Source organism: Protopterus annectens, chromosome 13.part0 (assembly GCF_019279795.1).
Source record: "Protopterus annectens isolate FY-2018-M chromosome 13.part0, PAN1.0, whole genome shotgun sequence".
Classification (NCBI taxonomy): domain Eukaryota; kingdom Metazoa; phylum Chordata; order Ceratodontiformes; family Protopteridae; genus Protopterus; species Protopterus annectens.
In genome coordinates, this window is record NC_056747.1 from 557,379 (window position 1) to 572,834 (window position 15,456).

A 15,456-nucleotide genomic window follows, 5' to 3' on the forward strand; every position below is an offset into this window, starting at 1 on the left:
GACCAGGCAAAGCCCTTTGACAATTATTAAGATCTGTATGATAGCAATTCCACTAAGGGACAGAACCCACCCTGTGCAGATATGGGACAGAACCCACTGTGTGCAGATACGGGACAGAACCCACCGTGTGCAGATACAAAGTATGAAGGCAGCCAGTGGTGTTCCATAGGACTGTACTGGAAGCCCTCATTTGACACTTGCATCTAACCTCCAAAAAACCCAACTATTGCTGCCCAAGCCTACACAAGACTACAAACTGGAGTCCTTGTAAAGTCACCCTTTGGCATCCAAAGCCTGCACAGAGAACTTTTACACTTGCAAAAGTTGCCAACAGGGAGCTAGAAAAGTCGGTCACTTGGCAAGCCATCCTTCCCACATAGACTAGGATCATCCAGATCAAGAGAGGTCATGGTTTAATCTATGTTGAATATAATGGGACAAGTTACTGAACACAACACGCCCCCACTTTAGGAGGGACCTCAGTAAACTGCAGGGATACCACGGGCTCTCCCAGCATCACTGGCTTAAAAACGAAGTGCTTCCAGTCTTTTCTGATAGCAGTCAGTTTATTCAGTATCTTATTGACTCCTGAGGGGAGATCTACACCGACTTCTGAGCCACAAGGGATGCAGTAGTCCTGAACACACTTCCTGTAATGTTCTGTCCACTGTCCATTTTCTTTTCAGAGGGTGGCCTAATGGTTAAGGTGTTTGCCTTACAAACAAGGTACAGGGTTTGAATCAGATAATTGGCTAGGCTTAAAATGCTCGCAAGGACAGTTGGCCTAGTACTAATCTATGAACCTATGTATCTGGATCTGACTTGCACCAGCTTGTGGCATCTTTCAAGCTCCTTCCCTACCCATAACGCATAGCCCCTAGCATCCCTCAGATCTTATTTGCAGCTCGACAGGAAGACTAAAGGGAATAACCATTATAGAAGCTGGTCAGTTAATCTTAACCAAAGTAATTTCTAAGAATCCATTATGAAAATATGGAGGGAAATACCATATGGAGCTCCTGTCCATAAACAGTGTTGAAGCCTCTTACTCAGAGGCATCAGAAGTGAGAAGGAAGTTGGCTGAGTATGAACAAAAATGGAATGTTATGGTAACTACACAATAATCTATTATTCGACCAAAATGTCAGATTCTGTAGCTGTCTGCACCTTTGGGTGGACTCTCAGGACTAATTTCTGGGTACCATCAAGCTGAAGGCAGAACTAATCCTGGACCCCAGAACTAATGAGGATTTAGCCAAGATGCTACTGTACATATCCTGGGAAATTCTGGACAGGAAACAGTCAAGTACCCGATTCTTACAGTTTTGATAAGGAAAGGTACTTTGATATAGCTAAATTTGGCTAAAATCATGTTTATATTTAGCAAAGTGTTCCTTTTTTGGAAGCTGCCTGGTCAGGTCCAAGATAAAGCACAAACCATACCAAACCAATAGAATTTGAAACCTACATTCTAGGCGATGTTAATATTGATTGGAATAAAATTAACTCTCCTCCCTCCCTATTCATTAACCTCTACAACTTAACCCAAGTAATCCACACAACCACTCGTCCTAACAAAAACCCCCCAGAATCCATAGATTGGATCCTAGTCTCCCATCCAAACAAAATAACTCTGGCACTATCCCAGACACCTTCAGCGACCATCTGCCTGCTTTTATACATCGCTCAGCTAACTCCACCCAATATCAACGATTATATCCACTCACTCAGCAACTTCAACCCTACAAATTTCTCAAACACTAACTGGCAAATCCTAAATACTCTTCCCCTTCACAATGCTGAACATTTTAACTCTGCCTAAAAACTCTCAACTCCCAAGTCCTGCCAAGAAACAAGTAAGTTAATTCTGCTCCTTGGCTATCCAAAGAAACAAAACAAGTCATGCATCGCAGGGACAAATCCTGGAAGCTATACCAGAAAAATAGGATGCCTTCTACCTTGCTTCAATACACCCAACTCCGCAACAAAGTAAAAAACTAACCCCCTTGGACAAACTACTATAATAAACTTCAGTCCAACAACCCAAAACAATTTGGGAAATCTGTTAATTCCCTATTCCATCCAGAGTCCAGGAATAATCCCTGCCCTGACCCTAGCATAACTGACTGAACTAAGCTCTCACTTAAATACATTTCACAGAACCCATAGCTAATCTAAACAAATCTTTTGAGACAATCCATCCAACTCTTCTCCTAACAACCCTAACTATCCTCTTATCTCCAGCTCAAATCAGTCTCAACTACTTTTATAAAGACTCCTATCCAAACTAAAGCCATGCTCAAATGCCCAACATACCTTCCTTCCTCAAATCTGCTGCTGAAGGTCTCTCCCTATCAGCATCCTAATTAACAGAACTTTCCACCAACTTATGCCTTTAACTCAGAACCACCTCATAACATCCACCCAGCATGGTTTCTGCCCTGGCCACAGCACCATTACTGCCTTACTATCCTTAGAAAGTTAGAGCCCAGGATTCTGGATTACTAGTATCCACAGTACTGCTAGATCTTTCAAAAGCTTTCAACACCATCTCCCACAAGCACCTTCTCTCATCTCTCCAACCTTCATCTCTCCCGACACCCTATCCTTGATCTGTCTGATGCGTAGCTGGAGAACCAGCTGTCAGATGGAACTGGCCGCCTCCTTCTTGCCAACACCCACTGGTGTTCCCCAGGGGTCCATCCTTGGACCTATGCTTTTCAACATCTTTATGCATAGCCTTCACACTGCCATCCCTGACAAGTTATCAAATACGCTGATGACTACCTTAGTCTGTGCCACCTCTAACCTTCCTGAACTATTGACTAAAACCCAAATAGCTTTTTCCACTGAAAACTGGATGCACCACAACCATCTCTCTCAACTCTAGTAAATCTAAAACTTCGCTCCCTCCAGGGCTTTCTCTTTCAACAAAAACACTTTCAAAGTGGCAAGCCAAAACACTGCTATAGAAGTGGTCCCTTCTGCAAAACTCTTGGCATTACCATAGACTAACACCTTAAATTTGATATCCACATACAACACACCAAAAGCTAGGTATGCTCTATAGGAATAACAGCTCTCTCCCAACTCCTCTAGACATACCTTAGCAACTACCTACCTTCTTTACTATATGGAGCCCCTCTAACTAACCTCTTTAAACATCTCTAAACTCCAAATTTGCTATAAGCTCAATCTGCAACTAAATCCAAAACCTCTACTCACCACTGCCTTACCCTACAATCTCTGAACTGGCTGGAACTAACCACTTAGAATATCTACAACTAGCCACCGCTCAAATATTCTAGCCAGAGAAATGCCCAGCCTTAAACATCCTTCCCCCATACATCCCAATCAGATCCGAGATCTGAACACCAAAATTTAATCTATCCACAAACTCAAACGTCCTGCAGGCCAACTCCTCTAGGCAAGAAAATATGGCACTCCCCTCCTTCACTTAGGACTATACCAAACTCTGAATCCTTCAAGACCCAACTTCATACCAGTCTACTAAACTTACATGTCCCTGCTTTCACCCTACATAAATTCCAAGAAATTTCCCCTTTGATCTCTCCATACTCCTTGCTACATGCTTCCCTACAATTTTTTCATATTCTAAAACAAACCTAAGCTAGCATCCTCAGGATTAAGCAAGCTCAGAGTCATGTAAACATTGTAAATATAAAGTAACCTCAGATGCTTATTTTTCAGTTGAAACTTATTGCTCTGAATGTAAATACCTGGAAACTTATCTTTTGCCTTGAATTGTGTTTATGATGTACAATTTAAGCATTTGCTGTTCCTAACTGTACGAATTCATGTATTTTACGTTTGCATTATGTAACCTTTTTGTATTAAGTGTTTATGGAGCTTCTCCCCAGCCTCCACTGAAAATGGGCACATTCTGGCCCAGTGGACTTCCCTGGTAATCAAACTGAAAATAAAATATACGGTCAAGACTACTGCAGCACTGAACATCTAGCCCAGTTACAAATAAAGCTTCCTGTAGGACTTAAATATAATTCAGGTAGGTTTCCACAGGCAGAAAAACTGAAATGGACTACTGGAGTTGTTGCTGGGGTAAGACTAGACCATAGCAAAGTAAGTTTGCTGGTAAGTGAAGGAAGGAGACAGTTTAAGGTAAAGGTTACCTGTGCAAGAAGGCAAAAAGAAACTGAGCTGTGCTTTAACAAGAGGGTGTCATGAGAAAGTTGTATCCACAAGTGAAGGTGTGCTTACACAGAATGTGCTATGTGATGAAAACTGTCAGGATCCCAAAGAGTGGAGTTTTACACTAAGAACCAATTTAACCTGGGGAATTGATAAGCTCTTTGGTATTAAGACTTCAGAACAAGGATACAGTTTGTATTAGAACATTACCCCACCAGATGCGCAGTAGCAAGAAGCGCCCAAACCCTGCCCACCACTTTGCTCATGTTTATTTTGAAAAGTGCTTTGAATACACATGGAACACATCCTCAGAAAGGAGCATGCTAAATGTGGTTTTTCAATAGAAAGCCTTTTCTCCCTTATTTGCTGGTATGAGGATTTCCTATTTGCAGTGATCAAACGCTTCAATAAATTGCAGACTAATTTGGCAGAACATGTACTTACAAATGCTGTACCTATCCATACAGATTTACCTATTCAAACAGAATATGCTGCATTTATACAAAATACACTATGTTGAGAAATGCAGTTCTTTAAAGGTGAGGGGTGCAAACAGTATGCTGCACATCTAAAACTATTAGACTTAACATTCCTATTCTGTAAAGGTGCAGGTGGCGACCTTTCTGGTATGCCTTTTTATTGCATTATATTTATTGTCCCACTGCCTTAGAATATTGCTTGTTGCTTTATCTCCAGAAAAATGTTTAAAGAAAGGTGGGGGTGCAGGGGGGGCTTGCCCCCTGCAAAAGCAATTACTGCACATTGTACCAAAGAAAGGTGGGGGGTCCATGGGGTTATAGGTCTGGAGTGCAAAACAGGAACTTGTGGGTAATGTGGACATACTGCCCTTCTGACCCGCTTCTTACCCTAGAACACAGGGATGTGGTGAAGACAAACTAAAGTGACAAAGCAATTCAGACACCCAGGACATAAGGTGGTTTCGAAGGTGCACTCAGAAATATAGAAAATAAGGATAACTTAATCTGTTTTACATATTGTACACTAAAAGCTGTGTTAACTAATTAGAGAGAACAGAGCATGAAGCCCATTACAAATACTCACTGACACTAATCTGCATGGCTTGTCACTCAGCCCTGTCAAATACTGACAAGGCTGCAACTTGGCTTAAAGCAACCAAGTATGATGGACCAATGGGGAATGTACTAGGTGGCAGGGTTAACAGTACGAGGGGGTGCTCATGTAGGACATTATGCCCTGTGGATAGAAATTTAGACTGGAGAGAATTAACTGAATGGGAATCATGGCAGCAACTTATACAAGCACCAGCGTTTGGACAGAGTAGTGTCTTTGGGGGGGAAAAAAAAGTTACCAGAGAATGATTAGATTGCAGATTAACAGTCTAAGTGAACCCCATGGGGGGTTTGAAAAGGACAACCAAGTTGAAGTGCAGAAGACTGAAGTTTTGTATTTGCAAGAGTATTAAAAACTAATTCTGGGGAGAAGGCACTAACTGAATAGGCAGTGGTCTATCATTCCAGAAATTATGCATATTTCTGTATTCTAATCCCCCCTCTGCTTCATACTGAAACAGTCAATGTAGGGACTCAGCAAGACATTAAGATGGAACTTCCTAACAGCCAGATAAGCTACAGCAGGCAACATACTGCCAAAGTCAGAATACGCACTACCCATCATTCATACTCCCACCTCCCATCCCCACCCCTCCAAACAGGTATAGTCTTGTCTGTTTGGCCTCAAGTCAAATGTGCTCCGGCTTATATAGGAAAAAGAGCAAAAATTGAGAATATGAACATAAAGTTAAAATGCTTTAAGCATATTTGTGAATGGCCAGGGAACACGTTTGTGGGTCCTTGAAAGGGTTGTACTGGTTTGTGATTAATCCCCCTTTTAAAAAGGGAATGCTTATGAGATCAGTAACAGCTGGACATGGATTAATGTTACATGGTTGTAAAATTTGCTTTTTTAAACAGTTTCACTTATTTTTGGCCGTCAGTTATAAAATGTTTACTATTTGATCTGTTTATTGGAATTGAGCAATGGTTCTTTAAAGTTTTAATTGTGAATGGGGGCTTGGCAGTCATGCAACTTGTCGGGTAAGCAAGTGGTTACTGAATTTCTGAAAGTCTTATGGTGCAAAATGAAAGCACTTGCCCAATTTCAACAGCGGTAAGGGACATTCATTGCATCATATTTTACACCATCTTATTCTGCACCCTCCACAGCAGTCTGATCTCCGCTACCTTCACATGGGGCATGCATGCTTTAACATTGGATGGCAGTGGTTACATTGCTGACTTACCCCACTCAAGAATCAAGCCAGAGAACCTCTTGCGGTGTCTTCTGTGCAGTCAGCAGGTCCTACTTGTGTGGGTTAACTCTGGTGCTCCCATTTCCTCCCATGTTACAAGACATGCATCTGGAGCATTTCTCCCTGGACCTCTGCTGAAAGTGGGTATCATTCCAAGTCACTTTCCCAGTAAACAAATGTTACACTAAAAATAGTGTAGCTACCTCCAATTGGCATACTGCTTCCATAAGTGGTCTTGCCAGGCACTTCAAATTGCTATTTTACTGTTCCTTGGAGGGCAGCAGACACCATCCTCATCCACTCCACTTGGTCTCCCCCAGAACCCATTGCTGCTAATGGAACACTGGTTGCCTGAAGCACAAACAAGATTGTATTCAGATCTGTGCCATGGAGATGCTCAAACAAGTGCTTCTTAAACTATTACATAAAGGATTGCTCTGTTTCCTCTACTTGCCAACCCCTAAAATCCGTACCAGTTGACAAAGCATTTACAGATTTTATTGCATACTGGATGCTCTTTCAGTTGCTGAGGTCGTACTTTTGCAGAATGTTGACAACTCACTTTGCTACTACTTGGTGTAGCAAAAAAAATCCAAGGCAAAAGACAACTGGGAGAGGCTGGGGGTGTATCATTCAACAAACTGCATATGGCAAGACAAGCAGCACTAGAGAAGGGATTGGAGTACATTGTGAAGTGGCAGGAAGCACTAAACCAAAGGTTAACTCTATAAAGTGAAACTGGACATGAAAACCCAGTGCACACAAAGCAAATAAAAGCAAAGGCCAAGCCAACACTGTGGTAAAGCACCATGTGATCCAGGCAAACAGAATGGTGGGCAATGCAAAACAAGCAACAAACTAGATTAAATAAGCACAGGGCAGAACAGCCAACACAAAAGCAAGCAAAGCAAGCTGACTGGTTGGCTGCAGTAAAGCCTTCCTAGTTTTGAAATGCCAGGCCCAGTAGACCACTAGAACAAAAACACCCTGGACTCACTTTAGAGATTACTGTATATAACATACATTACACTGACTGCATTGTGCTTGTTCACTGGAAGGTTTACAGTTTTCTATAAAATTCCTTTGAACTATTCTGTTAGAGCTTACATTTGTGTTTTGTGAAATGTTTCACTTGGGCTGATCCTGAAACTGGTCACTATTGCTCAATGCACTAGCCTGGTAAAAATCAGAGTTGACAAAAAAACTAGCTGCTGTAAAGCCACACTGACCTACTTCCCCATTCCTGATGGGGGGATCCTGGAAGGCACTATGCAGCACAAGTCTTTCCTTAGCCGTACTCCCTGCTCCAGCATAATTATCCAGAGCTAGTGCCCCATTCACAACGGCCATAAACTCGTGCACTGGCCATTCACAAAGATGCTTAAAGCAGTCATTAACTTGCCGATATGGTGTTCATATCTTTGCTCCATTTTTCCTATATAAAAAGCCAGGGCATATGTTTGACTTCAGACTAGACTATACCCGTTAGGAATTTAATGTTTAGTGGGAAATAAAATTGTAATAGTCAAAAAACTCCCACTTTAATATAATTACAATAATTGCAACAGACAAATTTTAGTTTTTGACCTCACCATTGCTTACAGTAGAGATGTATACAGTTAGTGATTCACAAGATGGTCTACAGGATATGCAGAGTCTGATGCAAACAAATGCTACAGTTTCTAGTAGTGCCTTTTTTTTCCAAACTTTGAAGAGGCTGCGGTTAGACCTTAAAGTTGGTCAATGCCACAGGCATTTTTTGTAGGCAATCTGATGTACCATTTATAGGCAATCTGATGTACCATTTACAATTACCAACACCACACTCACATTTGAATGAGGAAATCCCAAAATGAAAACTGCCCCAGTACAAAGCCCATGAACGCATTAAACATTATCCCCCAGTACACCATGACTACTTGTCAAGTTACTCAGGTAGGCAATAGTCAAGATACGCAGTACACCTGCATTTCAAAATGCTGCAGTTCCCTTTTCATAAGATCAGAGAGAGGCATAATTTGCTTTTTCCATTCTAAGTATATGCCCTGCAGTGTCATTTCAGTGGTGTTGCGTTTCAAGTTAGTCCAATGTTGTGTAGTACTAGTCAGACAGGGCCTTCCCATGCATGAACTGGTACCCACTTGTCTCAGCAGAGGTCAAAGACATCACAAGAGTTTAAGTATGGATTTAAAGAATTTCACTGATTCTGTATAGAAAACCAGGTATGCCATCTGAAGCCACTGACTGGACAAACTCCAACACCTATGATTTACTGGTTCATCTTCAGGCTGGAGGGAAATTTCAAGGGCTTGTCAGAGGACCACCAAGCATGACCCACCATTCCACAAACCATAGAAGCTACTCAACAGAAAAGTAGCAAATTACAGCTGGCTACAGGACAGCATCAGTCCTGAATATCATAAGGATATCCAAGTGCTCACCCAAATACATCTAAAATAGTTTTAGCCTTATTAATTGGTGTGACTACACAGCCAAAGATTCTTGAACCTCAACTGAACAGTGAAGCTATTGAAAGATCAAATACAACAGTATGACACACCTTATGTCCACCTCAATGGTGAAGTCCGGCCACAAATTAGTAAGCTGCTCCTTCAAAAATTACCAAATCACTAAGTCTGAACTTAAAAGCACCAAATACAAGTTAGTCTTACTAATCCTAATTCATATAGTCACTTATGCTAGATCTGATGGTCCCCTTTAAGTTTACAATAATTTGGCTATCAGCATAAAGAAAAGACAAAGTGGGCAGCTTAATATCTGAAGGCAAATCAATGAACTGAAGATCATGAAGAAAGTCAAGTAGGAAAATGTTATATTTGGAATGTGAAAATAAATCACCATAGTGAATTTGTTCAGAATAAGTCAGTCCTTAAAAACTTTGGCTATAGTGGCCAATTATCCTAAAAACGGGCATCAAAATATGAATTTCAGTTACAAAGAGGAGCAATTCATGTTGATGCAAATTCCACTACCTTTGGCACAGTTTACCTATATGCCTTGAGCCAAACATGCAACAAATCCCTTACTGTACTTGTCCATCTTTAGCCTAACTACATGGAAAATAGCTGCTGTAATGCCAGTTCATAAGGCAGATACTGACCATGGCAATCCCATCGGGCTAATCTAGGCTAAAAGGACAGGGAAACATTTAGGACTATTCTATACCTGGAAGCACATAAATGGCAGGTCATCCCTCTATTCATAGGACACATTTCTGGTCAATGTTTTTCACTCTGTACCTCACACTGGTACTGTAGGCAAGCCAAGGTAAAGCCAATCCCCTACATGGGTAAAAGGATTACTAATGGTCTGAATGATGGAATCCATGTTTACATTTGGCAGGTGCCACTGCATTCCCCCACTAGCCAAGTTTGCCATTAGAAGTGTTAAGGAATCCAAGCTTTTTGCACATCATTGGCTTAACTGCATTTTTAAAACATGCAGTACTGCAATTTACCAAACAATACTCAACCACACCCATTATAGGCAAGACTACTTCAGTAGCCAAGTCCGGCACCTTGGCACTGCCTTTACATATGGAAAGGCACCCTTGCCCTCCAGGAAGAGATGGGTGGGTACCCACCAACTCATCCTTGGTCTGATGCTAGAGCACAAAGGGTCCAAACATCTTCACTTTCCTATGATCCTAGGAGCAGTTAGTATGCCTAGTTATACAAGGCACATTTCCCCTAGTCTCAAGCCTAGTTATACAAGGCACATTTCCCCTAGTCTCAAGCCTAGTTATACAAGGCACATTTCCCCTAGTCTCAAGCCTAGTTATACAAGGCACATTTCCCCTAGTCTCAAGCCTAGTTATACAAGGCACATTTCCCCTAGTCTCTCAAGAACGGTAACAAAGGTGTTGCCTTATTGTGGTTGGTACCTAGAAATGTAATGCAGAATGTAATACGAGTGGTCATTTAAGTGGACATTTCCCATGCAGCTGTCTTGAGGCAAATTAATGCTTGCTACTGCTTTACAACTCCACCAAAAAAAAAGAGTCTGAGCACTGAAAACTGACCACACTACCGAGTATGTAAAATGACAAATCACACAGCAATCTGATGTGCTTAGCACATGTGCATAAGAATGCATATTTGCTAAATCTAGTTCAATTAGGAATTCTGCTCAACTACAAGAACATCTGCAGACAGTGGAAAGGGAGAAAACATTTTGTACTTACTTTGTGGTTCCAGTTTGCCAATGATTGGTTGTGCTCCACTAACAGCAACAGCAGTAAACGTTTTAACCCCTTTTTCGGCAGCATCACAAACTGTTCGTACATAGGGATGATTCTCCTTTGTATTGGCATAAGCACTGGAAATCACATCACAGACCGAGCTCACTAGTGGCAAGTTGGCCATTCTGCTTACCACACTCTAAAAAACAAAAAGGAGCACTCAATGAAGCTACTCAGAATCACAGGTAATGTTCACGGTGTGCAGAACCACCATTATTTGAATGTCAGTTTCAATCTGCTTTAGCAAGGAAAGCATTCAGCACTCAAACCCATTAAAATTTGCACTAGGGAAAAATGCCGCCACCAACTCCTCTCCTCAAGTCAATCCACCCCACACATCCACAGCTGGTGAGAAGACTGGCCTCTGGTGTGGAGTCAGACTGATGGCATGTTCTCACATCCCAAGTCTAACCACGTGCACCTTGACTATTCAGTGGTGGACCTGAATGGCAAGCTACTGGCACAAGTCACCTTTGAAGCAATTCACTGTGCCCAACCTACTCCCACCATGCCCCCACCAAAGATTCAGTGTAGGGTCTGCCAAGTGCACAACCCCCTAGGGGGGAGTACGTCCAGCTTTCCCTGCCAGCATCTCATCAGGAATCTCACCTGGGTTGCCTGGGACATGTTTTAGCCCATCCTGCTAGTGCTGTTATACTGTGTGAAAGGATACTGCTCAAGCAAGCATGTTACTACTTACCACCCCCCTCATGTTAGCATGTTACTACTTACCACCCCTCTCATGTTAATGGTACAAGCTGCGTTAATACTGCTGTACTAGGACAGAGTTACACTTCTGAAAGGTACTGCACCTTAAAAGGTGCACTGGTGAACAGTGCAATAGTTACTTCAGCATACCATTAATTCAGAGTAAATCCATTTGTAAGACATTAACAAGTAGAGCTGGAAGGTCAAAGGTTGTATGGCTCCCAGTCCAGTCAGCAGCTTGAACTCTCAGCTGGCTTAGTTCACCATTCATAGCAGTCTCTTTTCCAATGTATGTTACTATCTACCGACAAGGTCTCCCATCTACTAAATCAGTCTTGAAGTAAAAGCCCTAGAAACAGTCAAATTAAATACCAATACTTCAAAATCTGCTCAGAGAAGGACAAATTTGTTCGGTAAGAAAATTATGGAGAGAACATTCTGACTCAGAATTCCCATTAAAAAATCTAATTTAAAACTGCATACAACTAGCTATTAGTTTTTGCTTAGTAACTCAAATGCTCATGTCTGAACGTGCATCTTTAAATTTTAGAAGTGAAAATATTTAATACAATTGTTTACAGCACTTATTCAAATTTAACTTTGCTAGGTTCTACTGCAGCCCATGAGGACATGTGCAAAGTTGGAAAAGACTAGTTGGGGAGGGGGAAAGAAAGCCCTGGGATTCAGAAAGGACTACTCCCATGTGGAAGAGTGGCTGTCTAAGGGGGTATTGGTTGAAGTCAGCATCATTTAAAGGAGTGCACATGCATAAATTAGCCAGTGAAGTCAGTGCTGCCAAACTGGTCTCCAAAGAGCATTTTATACAATCGGTTTACAATATAAAAGGAATTCCTGCAGTTGTAAACTGTCTGGCTGTGATTCTGTTAACAAATATTGCACCCATTAACCCTTAATTCTAGTCAATCTTTCCCAAGAGGAAAAATGAGACCACCGATCAACTCTTACTTATCCAGATGTCTCGGCAGGGCCAGAGGAATAATTAGACTGCACTCACCCTGCTTACAGACTGTTCATCTAGCATCCAGAAAGCACTTCTGAAGCATACATTGCAGAACAAGATTCAGGAACAGTTTCTTCCTGAATGCCAAGCTGCGTATCTCCGTCCAGGACATCCAACTGGATCAGTAAAAACCATCTCAAATTGTGCATTAACCTGGTTATTAATCTCAAATACTTAGTGCAATATTCAGCATTGCAAACTTAGACCATCTAGGACAGTAGCAATGCAGTAAAATCTTTCAATGCAATGTCTTAAGTACCTGTGCAATACTAAAGTCTCAAGTAAAAAGTTGTGTACTCACCGTAATGTTCCATCTGAATGTCAGCAACCTGTGGGTTATGGATCTGAGCCAGCAGCATATCAAGCTAAAGATCCAAGCTCCACCTCCTTGCCCATACTACCCTGCAACCTCCTTCCAATCCTCAGATCGCTGCCACATGCGCAAACAAACCCTAGACCAGACTCAGACAAAAGCATCTAAAACCTAGAGTTCAGCTAAATAACTATCAGGTTAGGGGGAAGGAGGGACATTGCTGGCAAATGAAGTTGCCTACTCAGATGGAACGTTATGGTGAGTACATAATTATCTAATTTGATCAGCAACCTGTGGGACGGTCCCCAGCTACCTGAAATCTTGGGAGGCCTTCAAGGAAGAATATTCCAGAGCACTGGAGAGCCAAAAGCAGCCCTTCCTCTAGACACCAAATCTAGCTTGAGAAATAAAGGAGAGAATGCCCAGGTAGCTGCTGAACAAATCATCCAGGGGAAAGACCAGAATGCAGCAGACATTGCCACAGAATGTGTAGAATGAGCATGAACTCCCATTGGTTCTGACAAGCCAGATTCTCTATATGCCAAGAGAATACAAATCCATCTAGCAAGAGGCACTTTAGAAATCGGTTTCCCTAGAAAAGATTTTGTAAAGTAGACAAGTCAGATTTACAGAAGACAGCCGTCCTGTGTAAACTGTCTGAACATCCAGTAAATGAAGTTTGTACTCCTTTGCTCTGGTAATTGGGGAAAAAAAAATGGCAAATTTATGGATTGATTAATGTTAATCTCGGAAGCAACTTTGGGAAGAGGGATTAGTCCAGAGAGATGCCCTGCCCTTGTGAAATACAAGGTATGGAGGTTTGATGGAAAGAAAGAGCCTGAAGATGACTCTCCTGGCTGAGGTAATGGCTACCACAGGTAATGGCTACCAAAAAGGCAGTCTTCCATGACAAAAACTTCAGATCAATGGAAGCTGTGGGTTCAAACAGAGGCACGACTCAACACCTGAAGAACCAAGATCAGGTCCCACGGTGGGGATGAATTACTAATAGATCTCAAAAGAAAGGTACCTTTTAGAAAGGCCTTACAAATTCTGGTAGTAGCGAGAGAACCAAAGTTATCCCCAATATGGTAATGGGAAATAGCAGCCAGCTGAACCTTACAGTAGATGAACTGGCCCCCTGCTGAAAAATATGACAAGAATTCTAGTACCACTGGAACTGGAGTGGTAAAATGATCCAAGTTCTTATGTGCAGCCCAAATGGAAAAAACATTTCCATTTACTATCTTAAATCTTCCTGGAAGAGGGTTTATGCACCACCAGAATGGACTTTACTAGTAAGAGATACTGGGAGTACTGGGAGTCCTGGCAACTAAGGGAACTGGATCAGCCAAGCTGAGAGCTTGAGCTAGTCTAGGTTTGGAGGGGCCATTCCCAAGGGGTGAGAAATCAGATCTGGAATAGGATCCAAGATCCACAGAGGAGCTATGAGATGAGACTAGGCAGGGGAACCAGACTTGGAGGCCAGAATGGAGATTAGGATAATCTTGCTCCCCAGACTAGTTTTCTGCAAAAATTCAGCAGAAATGGTGGATACATGTAAAGACCAGGTGGCCAAGGACTAGGGAATCTCTAGGGGCTTCCCCTAGAGAGAAGAGCGAAAAACTTGCTGCACTTCACGTTGGAAGGCGATGAGATCACAGCAAGGCTGACACCCACTTTAAGATCTGCTCCGCTATGGAAGAATTCAGAGACCACTCTTAAGGGGAGAGGATAATTCTGCTCATTTGTCTGCCAGAATGTCAGTCGCTAACAGGAAGCAGTTGGTGGAGATCACCCATTCCCAAACTCTCATGGCTTCTTGAGAAATAGGGCAAGACCTGGTTCCCCCCGATTGTTGATATACCAGACATCGCCTGACTGGATTGCAATAGTCCCTGGAGGAAGGCAGGCATGAAGGGCCTGCAATGCTAAAAGGACTGCCCTCCTCTCCAGTACATTTATATGCAGAACGGTCCGAGTCCATGTGCCTTGGACAGTCCTGCCCACACAAAGCTCCCCCACCCTAGGTAGGTGGTGTCTGGTCACTGGCCTGGGGTAGGGGCATAACAGAAGGTAGTCCTTCCTGGAGGGCTTGGGACTGGAGCCACCATGAGAGTTCCCACAAACCCTGCCAAGGGGAATCAGCAAGTCTAGCAGATTGTGTAAAATGGACCACTAGACTTGCAAAGTCCACTGTTAAACCCTCATATGCAGACAAGCGTAAGGGATCAAACTGATCACTGCAGCCATGGACCCAAAAGCTCTCGGGACTAACTCTGCTGGGGGAGCAGGAGACCTGAAGAGCTAGTACATGTAGGTTCATGCTGTGAAGCCTGTCCGGTGTAAGGAAAGCCTGGACCTGAAAGGAATCTCTCCTGGCCCCTATAAAGGTATACAACCTGAACAGGTTGAAGGAACAACTTGACATTTAGTGATCCTTAACTGGGATAAACAGAGGAAGTCCCTGGCTAGAGAGAAGATACCTGGTGGGGGCAGTGAGGAGCCAGTCTAGGTATGGGAAGACCGGTATGCCCTGTAGCCTCAGGTGGGCCGCTACAACTGCCATGACCTTGAACACCCTGGGGGCTGTGGCGAGATTGAAGAGTAGGACCCTGAACTGGTAACTGGCCCCTAGCCAAAAGCAGAGAAACCACCTGGATAGTCTGAGAATATGGTAGCACACATCCTTG

The 15,456-nt window shown here is 42.7% G+C and overlaps 1 protein-coding gene across 1 annotated transcript in view; it reads right to left on the minus strand.

The window, feature by feature from the left end:
• The window catches only part of LOC122788422 (perilipin-3-like), a 415,257-nt gene that overhangs the window by 305,561 nt on the left and 94,240 nt on the right, over positions 1 to 15,456 (minus strand). Inside the window, exon 3 of the mRNA XM_044055490.1 lies at positions 10,665 to 10,860. Coding sequence (XP_043911425.1) covers positions 10,665 to 10,860 — 196 coding nt within the window. The remainder of the gene's footprint in view (positions 1 to 10,664; positions 10,861 to 15,456) is intronic.